Below are 18,775 nucleotides of genomic sequence, written 5' to 3'. Positions count from 1 at the left end.
AAAGCAGCATTGCTTTGAAATATAGTTACATTACTGGTGATGTTTGCAGCGTATGAATATAGGCTAGTCCTCACAAACTGTCGCCGTCAGTTATATGTTACCTTCACGATAATATAATAAAGACTGGCAGAGTTCGGAACATTGTGTCACACAAATTAGTACAGTGCTGAAATATTCATGCAGCCTTGGTGAACGCATTTCTGCAGTAATGCCTACTACACACGGTCTGGTAGATGTCTTGTGCGCAAGTAGGACTGAGGTAGCTGCTCTTCGATAGAGGTATTCTATTTCCGAATAAACGCGCGATAAGAAATAATAGATTTGACCATGTTGTTCTAGCATGACTATGGCGGCGCTAGCTTAGTCCACTTCCGCATTCATACCTGCTGGAGCAAGAGGGATAGAAGCAACAAATATTGGGTCATGCATAGAAGACACTACGAAAGGTACAACCGTTATCAAACATTTAGAGCCCAGAGGGTTTGCCTTTCAGCGAAATATTGACTTTAAACTTCGTAGAAATCGTAACCAACATGGAGGGTAGGAAGAAAAATTGTTTTGCCCTCAGCATGTTTTGAAACCTAGGAATGAATTACTAGCCGCCTAGTATGGCTCCGAGCTAGACCCCTGGGCTCTAGACTTTTGACAAAGGATGTACATCTGCGAGTTACCACAGAAAACAAAAACAGCTGAACATAGCGCAATACAAATGCCTGGTTTGGAGCCTGCCACTGCATGCATACGATTAATGTAGCTCTGACTCCCATGTAGGAGATGACTTAAAAACATTGGTTTGGTCTAGGTGGTACAAGATGGTAAAGACAGGTAATGTAGACCAAATAAACTCAGACACAGACAGAAATAAGATAGCGCCTCGCCCTAATTGTTTCTGTGTCAGTCTTTATTCGAGCAATTATTACCGGTCTTAAACATGTAGGAGATTGCCGAAAAATGCAGTGTTTATGTAAGAGAAAAGGTGCAAACTACAGCACTCTGCCAACGAAATGCTACTGCATATTTTCCATCGGGCGTAGCTAGCAGAAGCTATGATTTTATGTGGATGTATTTTTAAATATAGACCTGAAGGCCAGCTTATTGATCTGCGGCTATAGGTGCCCTTAGGTACGCATATTTGTTGGTTCTTTCGGTTACTGGGATTTCTTGTCCCAAGGAGATTCATGCTATGAGAGGCTCCGTAATGGAGGACTGCGGATGTTTCGACCACCCAGTGCTCTATTGCATGCAACATGCACAGCACACAAGCGCCTCGCTTTTCAACTCCACCTAAAAACGGCCTCCGCTGCCGGGATTCGATCTTGCATGCTTGGGCACAGTGGTCGGCCGCACTAACCACTGCACGTATCCGCGTATTATGCTCTCTAAAGCGTTTCGGAAGGACTAAATTCTCTTTGGCCCTGTAATGCCTCTTTTCTATGCCGGCATGGCGTGTGCAGTCGAGATAGAAAAATATTTGTCTCCCTTAGGTCTAAAAAATCTGTCACTAACGACTACAGTGTCTGTCGGCGGCCCGCAAAGGGCCGATGGGCGCTAATTTAGATTAACAATTCAAGTTGGCCGCGACAGGAGTGACTGACTCCACTTCAGACATAGAGATCACTATTTACGAGGAGACTTTTTACACATCAGTAGAGATTGATGTAGACTAACAAACAGTGACTATTTTAGTTCCGTTTATAATTACAGACTTTATGACTGAAAAATGCCGAATTGGTTAGAAGTAAACTTTGACGAGTGTGCGACACAGTATTAACTTCAGAGCATTGATAGACATGTCCGAGCTTTGAATACGTAACAGGATGTTTGGTGCTTTGATACTTTGTGACCCAGGCAAACTGCCGCATTTGCTTGTGCCCGAACATTCCCAATCGCGGTGGCGCCCTTTGCGTCAGTAAACGGATGCACTTGATTGCATATGAAGCGTGTTCAAATACCAGCGTATCATATCATTACTATACCACAGTCTAGTTCAGACGTGCCTGTGTAACGAAATCGGCGCACATTTTTCTTAAGCCGGCGCGGCGCGAAGCCCACGCGGCTCCGCATGGAAAGTTAGAGAAAAACCTCCTTCACCCCGCGAGACAGCGCGTAGCTTTGTACGCGTCAACCTCGCCCTCACCCATCAGCCTGGAGTATGCGTGAAATCTCCTGAACATTCTGTGGGACCTAGCCAATTACGACGCGCGGCTCGATAGGAGGAGAAGGGAGCGCTCTAACCAGCGGAGCTAAGTGTGTGTGTGCGCTAGCCTTAGCACGCCTTAACAGACAGACGCGGCACGCCCTATTTATGGAGACCGCGCCGCTTGCGTTATCAGTCAGTCAGTCAGTCAGTCAGTTAGTCAGTCAACCAGTGTTTGCCACGTGCTAGCTACTGCTTCGGCTGGACTCCCGGGGATCACCAGCTGCTGGCAAGCCCACGGACCTGCGAAGGAGCGGCGCTCGTCTTGTATGGCGGCCACATCGTGACTCTCGAGTCGTCGGACTGCAACAGTGCCCGGTGAACAATTTGGTGTTTGTTTATGTGACTCTCTCGTGTTTGATCTATTGTAAATGCTGTGTTATTGAATACCTCTGTAATTGCATGCTTAGCGTTTGTTTTTCTGTGAACCTCTCTTCTGTTCCATTTTAGTGTTTTTGTATTCCTCTGTAACTTCTCTTGCCGTGTATAAAGTTTGTTTTGTTTGTTACTTCTGACTCCGATCCTTACTCTGGATTGAACCGGCGACAGCTGGGCAACAAACGGTCACCCCTTTCTGTCACTACAAGGTAGTTGAATTCCAGCTGATCGTGCCACGCAGGTCGAGGGCATCTCTTTCGCGACCGGAACAGCTACCCCCACTCACTCTAAGGGTGTTTGGGAGTGTGCGCACCGTTAAGGGCGTATCGTTAATGATAACCTCTAATTATTAACGGGTGACAATTATTCTGGCGTCCGCGGCAGGACGTTTGGTGCACTCAAGCTCAGAGGACGGAAAACGAGTTGGAAGAGTTTACGAAGAGGTCGTAAACTGTGTAGCAGCAGAGCGATAGCGAGAGCTAGTGCCGCGCGGAAGCGTTTAGGCGACGTTCGCTAAGCAGTGTTTAGGCCTCACCCAGACGGTTCGCGCTTCAGAAATGAATCTGAAAGAGCTGATTGAGGCTGGCACCCAGCTGGGGTTGTCCGGTGCCGAATTGCGGAAATGGGTTAGGCAGAGAGAAAAACTGGAAATAGGGAGGAAAAACGAAGGAAGAGAGAGCAGAAAAAGAACGAGAGAGAGCTCGAAAGGAAGCCGAGGAAGAAAGAGAGAGAGCAGAAAAAGAGCGAGCGAGGGCTCGAAAGAAAGCCGAGAAGGAACGAGAGAGGGCTCGAAAGGAAGCCGAGAAAGAACGAGAGAGGGCTCAAAAGGAAGCCGAGGAAGAAAGAGGGAGGGCTCGAAAGGAGCATGAAGAGGAATTTCAGCGGGAAACGGAATTACTTACTATCAACTTCAGCTCCAAAACTCAGGGAACAATGGTTTTGCTGAAGAGCATATCCCCACCCTACTGAAAAAGACCCATATGATTTTCATATAGGCCACATATGAATTCTTATAGGCCACATATGAATTCATATAGGCCACATATCGATTCATATGGGGTCAAATTCACACCATATGGGGCATATAGGACTAGGCGCCGTTTATATGGGCAAGTGGTATGAGGCCATATGTGCCCCATATTGTGCCCATATCCATATGCATTGCAGGACATATGGATCGTATGGGCACTGGGCATATGGGTGCAGAGTTCATATGGGCGCCCATATATCAACCAAACTTTGATTGTCAATGGTTCATTTGTCATATTATGTTGAAAATGTACATCACCTGGGCGTCCATATGTAAACAACACAGTACCTTTAACTATGCCAAGATGTCGAAATCACTCAACTCTTATCAAAACATATATACTACACAGTGATGGTACAATTTATCACTCCCCACCAGGGCGCTGTTACATAAATAAAAAGTGAAGCAATTAATAACAAAGTATATAGTTACAGGCGCGATTGCTTAATCGTACAATACTAAAATGCATTCTTGAATAGAGGGTGCTTTTGGATGCTTGACAATGGCCAAAAGTAGTTACATTCTGCTTATGTGCACAGAACAATTAAATGGCTTGAAGGAAGCTGTACATTTGATGTAATAAAGTAGGTCATTGCACTTTATGTGCCATCATCACAAAAATATACATAACAAAATTTCAATAATCCAATTCCTTTCTTAGATCAAGAGAAATATTCGGTTTCCACAACGACACGTAATCATTAAAAGCAGAAAAAAGTAAGATCAGCCTCCCCCCTCCCCCTCACAAATTTTTTCTTGTTGTCATGCACCGCCAGCTTGTCCCTCTCCCATCGCCTTCATCCCCTGCAAACCACGCTGCTTCCTTCGTTTTGCCTGTTTATTTTTTTCGTTCGAGGTCGGTACCCATGCTGCAGCTGCTTAATTGTTAAAGCCCTCCCCACCGCTCTCCCCTAGCTCGCATCCGATGCTCTCTAAACTTGAAACTTCTGGTGGTTTATTTTTTTTATTTATTTTTTTAATTCCCAGAAACGCGATGATTGGGAGACGGCTCGACATCTGTACCGGTGACGAAGGACTTGTTGAGAAGAGGCAAGGATCGGACGAATACAGGAAATGGGGAGTGGGTTTAAAGGGGTAGGAAGTGGGGGTGGGGGGGAGAGGTTTAAAAGCCTATTTGAGTAGTCATGAGTCAAGGTGCCGGCAGGTACAGGCAGGTACAGGTGTGCGGTAGCAACGGTGCTCGCTGGCGACATTGAAATCAATCCCCCCCCCCCCCCCCCATTTTTCGTGTTGTGCAGGTACCGCCAGCTTGTCCCTCTCCCATCGCCTTCAACCCCTGCATACGATGCTGCTTCCTTCGTTTTGCCTGCATTTTTTTTCTCGTTCGAGGTCAGTTCCTTTGCTGCAGCTGCTTAATTGTTAAAGCCCTCCCCACCACTCCCCCCTCGCTCGCATCTGCTCTCTAAACTTGATACTTCTCCAACCATCACTTCTTAAATTCCTACTGCTCGACTCCGGCGCGGGTGACGCAGGGCTTGTTGAGAGGAGGCAAGGAGGGACGAATAAAGAAGAAGAGAGCGAGTAAGGTTTAAAGGGGTAGGAAGGGGAGGGGGGGGGGTAGATTTAAAAAGCCTATATTGAGTCAAGGTGCCGGCAGGTTCAGGTGTGCGGTAGCAGCTGTGCTCGCTGGGGTCATCTTTTTTTTTTTTTTTTTTTTTTTCTGCGTTGTGGCTAGCTCGTACGGTTCACGTGGTTCGGGGTCATCTAACTGAAGAAGTCGCTTTTTTCCGATACTTGGTCTCGGTCTCCAGGACGGATGGTTCTTGGAAGCTTCTTTTTTTTTTTTTTTTTTTTTTTTTTGAGTCTTCGGAATGTTCGGTTATGGTGTTGCTACTTGTTAAGAAATTCCTTATATACCATTTTTACGTTGCCGCATATTTTTTAGGCACTTGTTTGCCAGTTTGCAGTTGAGGACTAGTATACGTGCAGTGTAGACCGCTTATAACGTAGGTCGCGGGACCTCGAACACTGCACTGAAAGCGGTACTGCACTTTTTGACCTGAAGCTACACACGCATCTCATTAATAAATGAACAAAACGCAACGCACTAAGTCCTCTGAACACAGATTAGTTTCAGCAAACCGCACGCAGCGCGCGACCGCGTAAATTACCGCGACCGCCGCGCGCGGTACTGTGTATGCTCTAACGCAAGCTCAGTTTCGCAAAGGCGGTGGTGCTAACCTTAGCAGCCACAAACGCAGTGGGCTAAAGCATCCTTGTCTCTTTCAATTCAAACAAATAATATGAGGAGTCTCGGAACAAGGCCTTTTAGTTGGAACACAAGCTGTGCGGTGAGGGTGATAGAGGAATCCTCATTTAGTGTTTAGTGCACTGTTGTGGCCCCCCACGACATGGTACCTCCTTCACAATAAGCGGTTACGTTATAAGTGGTATCCACTGTATTTTGTAAACAATGGCTTGAAGTCTTTCTCTAGATGGTCTTTGGGAACATATAACCGGCTACGCAATGTTTTTGTTACTCCTTTCTTTCTTTTAGCATACGGGGCGGCGGCACCATGATTATCGTTACTCATTAAAGTTTGCTCTGCCGCCCCATAAATAACGCCCCAAACTTTTGAACTGAATCACGTTCACTCTAGAGCTTTTAGCCTAACCGCTATTTTCGACTGCTTTTACCGGCTCCCACACGCGGCAGCTTCGTTTGCAGCGGAATTCCACAATATGCTTCATCCTATAAACCACATCATATCTGTACACCTTCATTTTATTCGATGACTTTAACTTTCTTTCGATAACATGGAATAATATCTTGTCGCAAGACTAAGTGAACGGAACATCGGAAGTTCTTGCTTCACATTCGGTTTATCTCAACACGTCACCTCCTAGGCTTGACGAAAGGAGGAAGCTGATCAGACATAGCCTTTCTTCAGTTGTTTTTTTTTTTTTTTTTCAACTTGACGGCAATGCAATTATTTGGGAAAACTCGTATCATCGGTATTTGCAGATACATGTGCACAAAACATAACGGAATGTCCTATTGACACTCTCTTCGTCTTGTACTTGTTCAACTGTACATTTTTGTTTTTTTGTTTTGCAAACCTATGCTATGATATGATGCATTCTTTTTTATCGTATTGTTGTACCAACCTCCACTGCAGCATGGATACTCTTAATAATTCGTGAATGAAATAACTGGATTTATTTTATTTGAGCTTGGAAGTAGGCCAGCGCCGCATCATTTCCAATGCCATGAAAGGGATTGCGAATTTGCGATCCAAGGGATTTATTTTGCATTGCAAGGAATGTCTCCTCCAGAGCACCCAGTGGGCTTCTCCCTCACCGTTTGTATATATGGCAATTAAAGTTTCTACCATCACCATGTTTCTTTCCTCGCGGCTCCCGGGTTAGGAAAAACTTGTCCAAGCTCTCCGCTTTTTCTTTTCCTCCCTCACTTTTTCGCCGCGTTCTGTCATTCTCTCCACATCTAGTAGCCTGCTGCGCTTTCTTGTTTTTCCTCCTCCTACGCCTCCTCCTACGCTGCTCCGCAGTCCCCCGTGCTCTCTCCACATAGCTCACGCCGAAACGAGTTTTCTCTCTCCGTTAGGAAAAAACTTCGCTCTCCGCTTTTTTTTTCTTCACTCTCGCCTTTCCGCCGCATTCTTAAATTCTCTCTCCGGTCTGCTTCCTCTTTTCTCCTCCTCCGCGGCTTGCTCCCGCCGAAACGACTTTTGTTGGTGTAGTGTTACTGCTGCTGGCGCGCGTCCATTTATACCCACGCAGTGTGCTTCGCCGGTGCCTCTGCTGCTTGTGTTGTGAGAGAAGGGAGGACAGCATACAAGATGGGTATAAAGCTATACTGGATGTCTCCTTAATCAAAGATTTTAACCCGGTCACATGCGCTGACCCTGCTAAATGCAAGAGAATCTACTGGAAGGAGACGTTCAACGGTGAGGCAAGAATCCTACCCCCCCGGCGACGTTCTGCTTCTTGGATGTAAGTCTGCATGTGTTATAAGTATATTGCAATACTTTTTGTCTCGATCGTACCATTACTGCCTGCTGATGTAGCTTCTGTGTAAGTTTGCGGCTCTTATATTATTGTTCGGCAAAAGGTGATGGAGGCGTTGAATAGATTTTGATCGGTGTCGGCCCGCCGTCAACGCTGTGTGTACGGTCAAACACAACCACGCGTACGCACCAAAGTACTTACCAATAACGGAAACCTAGTAAGTATGCTCAGAGTAATTGCCTCATCCCCCCCCCCCCCAAATCCTTCTTGAATAAGGGAATAACGGACAGCGTGAATAAGGGAATAACGGACAGCGAGTACGCATAATCACAGTAATTGCCGCATTCCCCGCCCTTTTATTGGAGCATTCCTGCGTGTGCGCATTCGCGCACTGGCATGAGCGGGCTTTTCATGAGGGCTTGAATAGTGTCTGATAAAAGAACGTGCTCAGTGTACTATGCAACTGCTTGCACGTAATTATTTAACTTGCAGCACTCCGCTGCACTGTGCGTGCGCGGCATATTATAATCGGCGCATATTTTGCAATGTGGAAGTCGCATACAGTTCGACGTGCTGATGGCCGTGGAAGCATATTTAGACATTTTTGCTGTCCCGGACGGTGACACGAGCCGCGTGCGTCTTCTCGCAAGCAAACGTTTACGTTGCACGGGCGGCGGAGCTTGCCGACTAGAAGTGCGGCCAGCTAGTTATACTCATATTATCTGACGCTGACCACTGAAAACGTAATAGAATGTGTACATACATTCCATATTCCATTGCAAAGTGCTGTGTAACGTGTCCTTTAGTTAGCAATAAGTTTAGCTCCCATAAGTTTCTCTCTCTGCATGCCACATAGGCTAGCACAATTAGCAGACAAATGACAAAAAGAGACCTGCATCTGTTGCGTATTTATTTGTTGCCATTAAAATTTATCCAACCGCGGTCACATTCAGTGTGGTCGTCTGCTACAGCATGTCATCAATATTTAAGTAAGGACAGGCTTTTAGAAAATACAGATATCTTACAGGATGGACGAACGAGGACAATATGTATGTGGGAAAGCAGGAACAGTATTTAACTGAAAGGGAAGAGACATGTCAGAGTAATGAAGCATAGAGCAACATGAAAATACAATGGGTAAGAGGTGCTGAAAGGTATCAGAAAAGGAGTATTGGCACCAGGGATCACTTTCAGAAGGGGAGAGTTGTTCCTGAAGTCGGACCAGCGCTGCTAGAAATAAACCACTGATGCGGCAGTACAGGGTGACATAAAGCGGAGCTCATTGAAAGCTTGAGAAGCATAGAATAAATGCCGATAAGAAGGATGGGTGTGGAGAATGGGTAAAACCGACGGGCAACGAAGGTATTAACTAAATATTTGTATAGGAAGAGTGCGGATATTGCAGTGGAGGAAGAGAATAGAAAACTGACCAGTAAGTGTACAGGATTCCAGAAAAGCATATATTGAGCATATTGAATCAGTGGTCAAAAATGTAGGGGGAGAGTAATGTAAACTTAATGGGGAAAAAAGGCAATTGTTGGGATATGTAGAGAGCTTGCACTTGGGCCACAGTGGCTGCCATTCCAGTATGCAGGCAGAGTGTAACACGTCAGGAGGCATGGCGCACGCGTATAATCAACTTATTGGTCCCTAGCTGCTTCATCCTGCCCAATCGAAGCTGCTGTAGTACTTCAATGCTTCTGGCTTACAGCAGTGTGATTCAGTGGGTATGTGTGTAATCTGTGTGCACCAGAAAAGAGCACATGTTTCTAAAAAGTTGGACTATTACTATATTGACGCTTACGTATCACTGCATAGACTCTGACGTGGTGCAGTTTTTTTGTACTTGAGAAAAATTCATAGCCTATAGATCCGTTGCGTGAGCACGCTTGCTGACAGTCAATGCACCATTCTCAAAAGGTAACATATATCGAGGCTCTTCAAGCAGTTAGCTTGAAATTTCAATCTTATTCTTCTTGTACGTGATGGGCTATATAATTTGAACTAAAAGAATCACTACACCTATGACATTTTCACCGAAACAAGATTTTCGGTCATGCACATTTGCAGCACTGATTGCAATAGCAACATGTCTCTGATCACCATGCCACTTGTACTGTGGATGCATGTCTTTGCTTTCTCCAGTTTCATATCTGAAATAAAGCAACTTGAGTTCTTCATTACAGTGGTGGCCCATTATTGTAAAGGCGCAGATCAGCATGCACCCAGTGCACCTGCTAGAAATGCATTGCTGCTGTTAGGTGATTTTGATACTTCGGCATTGCTTCATGCGTTGCTTCATGTCTTTGCAGTCTTGTTGCATTTTTGTTAGCTACTGCAGGAATGAGAAAAAAGGTCCCCTTGAGCAGTGTCCCTAGTTTGCAAAGTAGTTTGCAAACGCAGCGCAATTCTCCTATAGAAAAACAGATCCTATTGGAATGTCACATCAGGGCATGGGCGATGGCAGGATGTTTTTTTTTTTTTTTTTTATCTTATGGAGCCAAACTTGCTCATCCCAGTAGGGGGGGGGGGGTGCATTTGTCCAGGCGCCATGCTGGCAGATGCACTGATGCCATGAGCCAGCACTTCTGCCAGCCAGATCAAGATCTTGGATTACTATAGATAACACATGTAGGTATTTGTGTTGGGGGCAAAACTGTTTGTGGTGATTATTTGATAAAGTAAGTTGGTGAATTTTGCCTTAATGCTTTTATTTGCTCAGAAGCTGCATGGATGCTTGAAGATGGTACTTGCTAATCTATACTTTCTGTATTCTGAAGGTGAAACGCAGTAAAAAAAAAAAAAAAACTGCTCCTTCTCGGACAAGACTCCCATGGCCTGAAAGCTCGGGTGATGAGCTTATTGAGAGATGGTTGCTAAGGAAGGAGCAAGAAAATAGGAAGTCCCTGCGAAGAAAGGTCAGAAAGCTGGAGGAGAAGCTGAAATGGTTGAAGATCAAGATAGCCGCCTCCAGGATTTGCTGCACAAGAAATTTGGCAAGTTATAAACACTTTTCTTTTGAAATTTAAACGAAATGATTTGTTTTTAAGTTTTAAATGCAGCGATGTAAGCGCAGAATTATAAGCATTCTGTTTGATATGTGCTGACAGTAATCTGCATTATATATACCTGGGTGTACGTCTCTGTAACATGCTGTAATAGCCTGTCATTTCCTAACCATTAATTTTAATTTCGTGTTCAATTTCGGACAGGCCAAAACACTATTTGTGCTTGGAGTCTTGTTTCAAACTTTGTTGTCATTTTGTCTGTAGCAAGCAATGTTTTCTAACAAAAATGTCAGAAATCGACAAAAATGTATAGTTACACCAGAAGACACCAGAGACATAGTCGCCGCTGGGCACCATCTGTGTTCACCGAGTACGTGCAGTGAGGGACCTTGAGTGTAGCCAGCAACTTTGGTGAATCAGTGATATTAGCTGTGGGAATAAGTTCTCTATTGGCATCATCGCAGTCAGTTATTACTGTATTTGGTTGAAAAAATCCACTGTGCTAAAAAACACCACGACTATACACTCTAAACATAAATCATACCTTATAAGCACAACTCTCTCATAACATAAAGAATGTCGCCCATTGTTATGAGATTACAGTGGTTTGTTCTGCACCCTTCAAATTGTCCAGATTTGCCTGTGTACAGAAAAAAATTGATTTGTCCCAGAGTATTGGCCCATTTCAGTTTACTATTAGGCACAGATCATGGCACGTCCCCTGCATGTGCGGTTGTGTATGAGTTCCATTTATCTTGCAGTAAGGTGTTTGTTGGCCAGATTGGCTGATGTATAAATGTATGTCTGAAGGAGCATTTGGAGGCCATATTGTCCGACACTTACTTGCACGTGGCTGTGCATTGCAGGAAATGCAACGAAGGAAAAAATAAGAATAGTAATAAAGATAGACAAGGCTGCTATCCGCAGTTCTAACAAACTAGCATTCTTTTCCATCATCGAGATAGGCTAACATGAGAACTTAAAAAGGCCTACTGTATCAGGAAAAAAGGTGCTAGATGCATCACCCAGCCTTTGTCTCCCTAGCAGAGTGTGCATTTTTATACCTAGATAAAATTTGAAACGTAATATTTTTTTTTTACTGTCTGGTGGTTCTGTTTGTTCAAATAACCGTAGTTGGGAGTCTGCGCTTGTCCTGTTTTTTAAGCGTTTAGACGTCATCTTTTTTAGTGCAGTGGATTTTTTCAACCATGTCTATATACCAACTCGCTCAACTTTCTACCTTATTACTGTACTTGTATTCACCTTGCAGCTGTTCTAGGCAATATGATTTCTTATTGTAGGCATCGATTTACTTGTGTTCCTGCAGCATATAAACTGTTGTGTCTACATTTTGAAAGTATAATACATGCAGAAATTGTGAGATGAATAAGGGCAGTAACTGCTTTCGATGATACTGATTCACACGGCCTAAAGCCTAAGCCTCTGGTTTGTCCATCCAGCACAAGAGGTGCCGGCGGCACCCAAGATCACTTTGCACATTTGGAGTGAACACAGATGATGCCAAGCAGTGGCACTGTCTCTGTTGTCTTATGGTGTAAATGTAGATGTTGATGTCACTAGAGGGGGCCGTATTGCAAGAGAGAGTATGAATATCTAAATAGTACTAGGTACTGTTGAAGAATGTGTGCTGCATTGAAAATTACGTACTCTTACGGCACGCTTCGAAACTACAACTGTCATTGTGTACTAAAAATGCACTCTTTAGTTGTATTTCATCTCTTTTTGTACAGAAATTTGTGAAAGTTGTGTGTACGGAATAGGATAGAATGTAGCACTGGATAAAGGTGGGGGCTAAGGATGCTGAAGCACAGAACCTTATCTCCGAGGATGTGAGAAGGGAGCCCGAACCACAAAGTATTGAATGTTGAGCGACAGGTATGAAGAGAGAAAATCAGAATGAAGAGCTGGGGCCCCCACCTGATCTTACTTTGTTTAGCTTTTGCCTTTGTCAGACCTTGTCGAGCTGCAAAAACAGAAACTCCCCTTCACTCGGGAGGTCTTTTTCTAAAAATAATCCATCACTCTCATGCCAATCACAGTAATCACACCTTTTTTTTTTTTTTTTAGTTTGGTGTAGGGTAAAATGAAATGGGGTATTTACAGAAGTATAATATGGAAGAGATAGGAGGGACTTCCAAATTGGGGGGGGGGGGGGGGGGGAGGTGCAATGCACTCTAGCCTAGGGCCCTTATTTCTGTTAATCCGGCTCCGAGAATGTTGCAAGTTGTGATGGCTGAAGATACATCACAGTGAAATTTGCATGGCCTGCTGATCCACTTTCCAATTTTAAAACGTGAAACTGAAATGAATTTGTGCAATCAGCACTATTAAAACTAATGCAGGATATGTTACTGGGCTAGTTAGCGGTTGTCGAGCATTATGGTATTGTAGTGCTGGCAGACAAGGACAAAAGGACGAGATACACTTACACAAATGTGCTGAACTTTCAACATGATTTTGTATGTTTTGATTCGCGCTTTACATTTGACAGAAGGGCATCAACGTGCAAACGCACCTACAAAGTAGATGTAATCTCAGTAGCCACATGTTTCTTTTTTCATGAAAAATCTGGAAGAAAAGTTAAAGGCCAGGGCACAAAACCAACATCGCACAAAAAATGCTAACGGGGCCGAAGCCCGAGGTGAACGCAGCTTGTGATGCAAAAACTCACAAGTGGCAAGTTAGCCACATTGCCAGTTGTCATGTGGTTGTGGCATTTTTAGAGAGGTGACCACTTTCCAGTTTAGAATTCCCAATGGCATTATAGGTTTCCTCCTTTTAAATCAATGACTGTGGCGAAATTTGTCAAATCACACCTTGTCATAGTCAGTGCTGCAATTAAAACATCGGTTTTTTTTTTTTAGTTTCCTTTATATTTTTAATTTTGTTCCTGGTGCAGTGTATTTTTAGACATTTAGTGTTTCCTGCAAGATATTACATGAAATGAAGAGCTAGAGCAGTAATAGTTGAGTGAATCTGAGAAAGTAGGAACCTGGGTGCAAGCAAAAAAATGAAGACAAGGTAGATGCTTGGGCATGCTGGTTAGACATCAGTGCAGTGCATTTATGCCCAGGTGTCTGTGTCTCCTCTCGTCCTCGTCGTGAATGCGCTGCACCAATATTAAAAAAAAGCATCAAGCTAGGTCAGATGAACTCATTGGTGAAGATAAAGTTTATTCATGCTATCATAAACTGCAGCTCACTGGCAAAGAGAAAACAGGAGCATGCCCATGTCTACTACTCATGACCTCAAGCTTCTGGCACACACACTGACTTAACTTTGCAGGGCATAGACGTGATCGAGCTTGTCTACAAAGCAAAGGAAGTGACATTTTACAGCAGGTTTCAGTCTGTGTTCTCAATGAAGCAATACTGCATAAGAATAAAAGCAAGTAACAAGCACATTGCCCTAGACAATGCAGTTGAATGCTAGGATTTGTTCCACAGCATAATGCTGTGGTGCTGTAAATGTGGCTCATAAATTACTTCAAGGACATTGCCTGCTCAGTTGAAGTGATGGTCATGCATAGATGGTCTGGGCTGTGCCTTCCTAACTAAGCAGACTGCAGTTGCAAGTGAAACCATCATGTACCATTTTGATTTCAACTATCTGTACACAATGCTTTCAACTATGTGTACACAATGCTTTCAACCAATTTTTATTCAGCTGTCAAAATGACTCCCCTTCAGAGTATCAATGAAAATAGATGAATGCTCCTTTTGTTGCATCCTGTGTGCCTGCACTTCACACTTTTAGTGTTGCTTCTGACATCCAGATATGAGCTTTGTGCCATAATTGCTGTATAGTAGCTGCAAACATGACAAAGACAGCTTGTGAAATCACTGGGCTGTGCCAACTTTGCTGTAAAATTGATGCTGATAAGAAGTCCATATCATCATTCTTTGTCAATCTGCTATCACTTTCCGCAGACAGTGCCAAACTTTGAAGTATTCAAACAGTTTTGCTGAGCAGAACGTTCTATCACTAATAGGTCTTCAGTGTGGGAATTGCAGTGTATGACTTCCTTCAGTGCTTCTGCTATACAAGCTTTCCAAGCAACTTGAGCTAAGACTTCAAAAAGGTTATTTTGCCCTTACCTGATTATATTTACTTAACTCCTACATTATTCCCTGCAGCCCCCAAGTGAGATATGCAAGGTTTTATAAGAACTTCAGAAAACACCTATCAAATTGTTTCTTGCCTGGTATGCCTCACAAACTTCTTTTTTTTTCATTTTAAAGCCTATAAAATATGAAAGAAAAGGTCACTTGATTGGGCACTTGAGCTTTGCTATTATGCAGCTGTCGAGAATATGTAATGAGTGGGCAAGGTTGGCAGCAGTACGACTGTAGGCATGGTGATGCAACAGTATTGTATATATTTGGATCTCTAGCCTGTGTCATGTGAAGGTGCAAATGCATGCTGCAATGACTGACCATTGCTGACTACAAAACAAAGTAAAGAGCATTTTCATTCTCCTTTGAAATGCTCGGTCAGGAACATTCATTGTGCCATTGTGCAGTAAAAAGCAGGAATCCCAGTCAGTCACTGCATGCTTGAGAGCAGCACAGGAGCTTGGCATAAGCATCTGGTCACATGGCTTTTGTTTCTCATATTCTGTGAATTTTAGAATGCAAGAAAGTACTGCATGAGAAATATAATATAGGAAACAATTTAATGATTGGTTTTCACAGGCACTATACAGGTTTGCATATCCCACTCTGGCTCTGCAGCAAATATTTACAACTTTCAGTAATTAAGCTTCCATAATAAGTCAGTTAATGCAGAATTAAAAATTAGCCTAAGTTACAGTAGTCTATGTAAACATGAAACATCCAGTACAGTTGTCTCCGAAGTGCCTTTTGATTTTAAATCTTGGCTGTAGTTGTGCATGTTATGCATACCCACTGCTCAACGACTACTATAGTTTACCATATTGCCACTGTGCATGTGCATGGCTTTTAAAACTATTAGTGAGCATTAAGGCTGACAACAGTATAAGAGATAAGTTGGAAAAAAAAGATAAGTTGGAATCCGGTGGAAGCATTCCAGATGGCCTATTCCAGTGTTTCTCAAATGGGGGTCCGCAAAAATATTTTGAGGGTCTGCAAACACACATCTCCCCCACAAAAAGAAAGTTTATGCAATAGATCTGTGCTCAGGGTTAAAAGCATGGAGTTTCAAAGCCAACTAGTTTCTCAAAGGCAAAGACACAGGAGAGGAGTATGGAAATTGAGAGTCTGCATATGAGAGAGGGATTTTTGTTGATGCAGGCATCGGTTAAACTCGAGCTCTTGCTGCACTGCTGGATGGGCTGCAGGCAAAACATTTGGGATGGGAGAGTGAGCAGCGCAGTGTTGGAAGGAGTTCAGTCCTTTCCAGCAACATACATACTGACATGCTGCCTCTGTCTATGTCCTCTGCAGCTGTGGCCCACTGGCTTATCAAGTGCACATTTTTAGAGATCACTTTAGTATGGACCCTATCCCAGTTTGATCTCTTGGAACTGCAGCAATAACAGTCCTCACAAGAATCCCTACCCCCCTCTACAGTCAACTTTCAGTGGTTCACAAGAGGTCTCCAACTCATCCATTGCCGATAACCACTGATCTATTCATTAAGCTGTTTGCTACTTATACAGATCCCTTCCGTTTCTAGCTCTTTAGGAAACAGTGCGAACAATGCACTGAAAATATGCAAACAAAAGAGCAGTAAGGATGGCTTTTCTTTATGGCTGTAGAAATCCTATAGCTAACCTTATCCATATCAAAAGGATTATCTTTTTTGTTCATCTTTCATGTCTACTGTGGCCCATCTATAAATAAACGTGTGAATTCAGATTTCAGTTTGTTGTTTCACTGCTTTTCCTTTCCTTGTAGGTGTTGAATGCACCTGGGGACAAGGTACCTGTACTGGCAACAGCAAACTGCCAGGTAGGGGAATCGCATATGCTTTCTACTCCTATGCTGCACAACTACCTAACAAAGTCATAACACCCAGATTAATTTATAACTCTTTTTAATGTGCACTGCTTTGCTTTGTTTCATGTTTCTTGCTATGCCATCCCACTTAAAAAACTGGAAAGGATTGGCCAAGAAATCTATGTGTTCATTCATTCCTGTTTTTACTATTGCTTGCACATCAGAGTTGTAAGGGTGGCTTTTCTTCGTGGCTGTAGACAACACATAGCTAACATCAAAACCAAGAGCAATATCTTTTTTTGTTCATTTTACCTTTCTACTGTGGCCCATCTATAAACATGTGTGACTTCGGATTTCAGTTTGGTACGTGTTTCACTGGTTTTCCTTTCCTTGTAGGTTTCGAATGTGCCTGGGGACCAGGTACCTGTACTGGCAACAGTAAACGACCAGGTAGGGGAATTGCACATGTTTACCACTCTTATACTTGTCCAACCGTGCAGACAGAAATACATAAGGAGGAGACCATAAGACCCAGAAAAACACCTTTTAAAATTTGTTTTGTGCTTCTTGCTATGCCATCTCACTTAAAAACTGGGAAAGAAAGGTCAAGAAGTCTATGTATTCATTCATGTTTTTACTGTTGCTTATTACCATGTGCTTGGGTACGCATGGAAATAATTACTTATTTCACCACATTTACTATATAACCTATATTAAATCACTAGGCTAGTGATCAAACTGTAGGGACATAAGCGGCTCATTGTATGGCGCATACAAGGTGAGCCTACTGCCGCTCGTAACAAGGAAAGCATAGAGGATTATTTATTTTGTTTATTAATATCGAAAATAACGAGTTATTTGATACTACAAATGTACCAGTTTGTGTTTTCTACGGTGTGCGATTTCTTCCAAAATCTTCGTGGTTTTTACTGAACTGTTCAAAACCAGTTTTCTTTAAAGGCGCTATCACGTAACACCTCTGAATTTTCTAGTCTAATGAAAAGTGAAATTATGTTTTCACACTAAAATTTTTTGCAGACAATCTGTGAACAAAGGTTTTTATAAGGCACCAAAAAGTGCCAGTAGAGTGATTTTTTAACCGAAGATTCATCTGTTTTAAATTTTTTTCAAAACACATTAAATAGGTAACAATACAAAGCTTAATCAGATTGTCATAACATGTATAACTTAGAACAATATTTATAACTGCCTCATGACTGGTAAATATCCTTGCAAGATATATTAAGGGAAATTGCCTTTCGCTTAAGGGTTCTTTAAAGTGCATATTTTATCCTTTATTATTCATATTTTAGTTTTTCATGCATGCGGAGGGTAATGCTTTTCTCTGTTCCATGCAGGTTCACCTCGGCAAGGGTGTGTACATTCCTGTAGAGAGATGGCAGTGGCTCCTGACGCTGCCCAAGGATTCTCTGTTTTTCAAAGAACCAGTGAAGGCTGCCTGTGTCTCAGAAACAGGAGTGTGATAGGGGCCCCGTGTCGCCACTTTCCGAACTCTAGTCCATTCAGCCTCCAAAAAAGCCCTGACCTATCACAAATTGGCAGCTGTAACAAGTGAGTGCTTCAATCGTGATCTAATTATCTTTTTTTTCAGTCATGTTCATGTTGTTTTACATAAATACAGCTCAACATCCTTCACATTTGTGGAGAATTCATGTGTTCAATTCTATTTCTTTTATATTGCTGTGAATTGTTTTGGTGTTTCCTGACTGATTTCAATAATTTATTTTTACAATGATATAAAATTGACCATCTCTTCTCTTCGGACTTTTTTCCTCATTTGTTGCTTTCCAGATGGATTTGTCGCATATATTAGCAGGAATGCTATTGATCAGCTGCCTCCAAGCAAGTGCATGCAGAAACTAAAGATATATTACAGAAATGCTGAAAGACGAACAGATGAAAAATGCAAGCTTGAAACTTCAAATGTTGTGTATCAGAAGCCAAATAAATAATACCGAAAATTTCAGTCATTACCAGCCTTCTCTTATTGTATAATGTAGGACACCTGCTCAAATGTCACCACCTGAAAAGAAATTATATGGCTGTGGATTTCACGTCACCCATCCTGCCCAAATCACCTATAATGCCCATATTGCCCATAATGCCCGTATTGCCCATATTGCCCGTATCACCCATAATTCCCTTATGCCCATATCACACATATCGCCCATATACCCATATCACACATATCGCCCATATGCCCATATTG

General features: G+C 42.9%; 1 protein-coding gene across 1 annotated transcript; it reads left to right on the top strand.

The window, feature by feature from the left end:
• The first annotated feature begins 10,385 nt into the window (after positions 1-10,385).
• Positions 10,386-18,527, top strand: LOC146174478 (uncharacterized). The gene is made up of 5 exons (XM_084584800.1): positions 10,386-10,591; positions 16,504-16,557; positions 16,942-16,995; positions 17,904-18,117; positions 18,358-18,527. The coding sequence occupies exons 1-5, from the start codon at positions 10,540-10,542 to the stop codon at positions 18,377-18,379; spliced, it is 396 nt and encodes a 131-aa protein (XP_084440926.1). The 5' UTR covers positions 10,386-10,539; the 3' UTR covers positions 18,380-18,527.
• Positions 18,528-18,775: the final 248 nt, after the last annotated feature.

Source organism: Amblyomma maculatum, chromosome 11, assembly GCF_055883805.1.
Source record: "Amblyomma maculatum isolate TAMU_Amacu chromosome 11, ASM5588380v1, whole genome shotgun sequence".
Lineage (NCBI taxonomy): Eukaryota > Metazoa > Arthropoda > Arachnida > Ixodida > Ixodidae > Amblyomma > Amblyomma maculatum.
The sequence above is the reverse complement of the archived record's forward strand: the minus strand, read 5'-3'. Positions and strand labels throughout refer to the sequence as shown.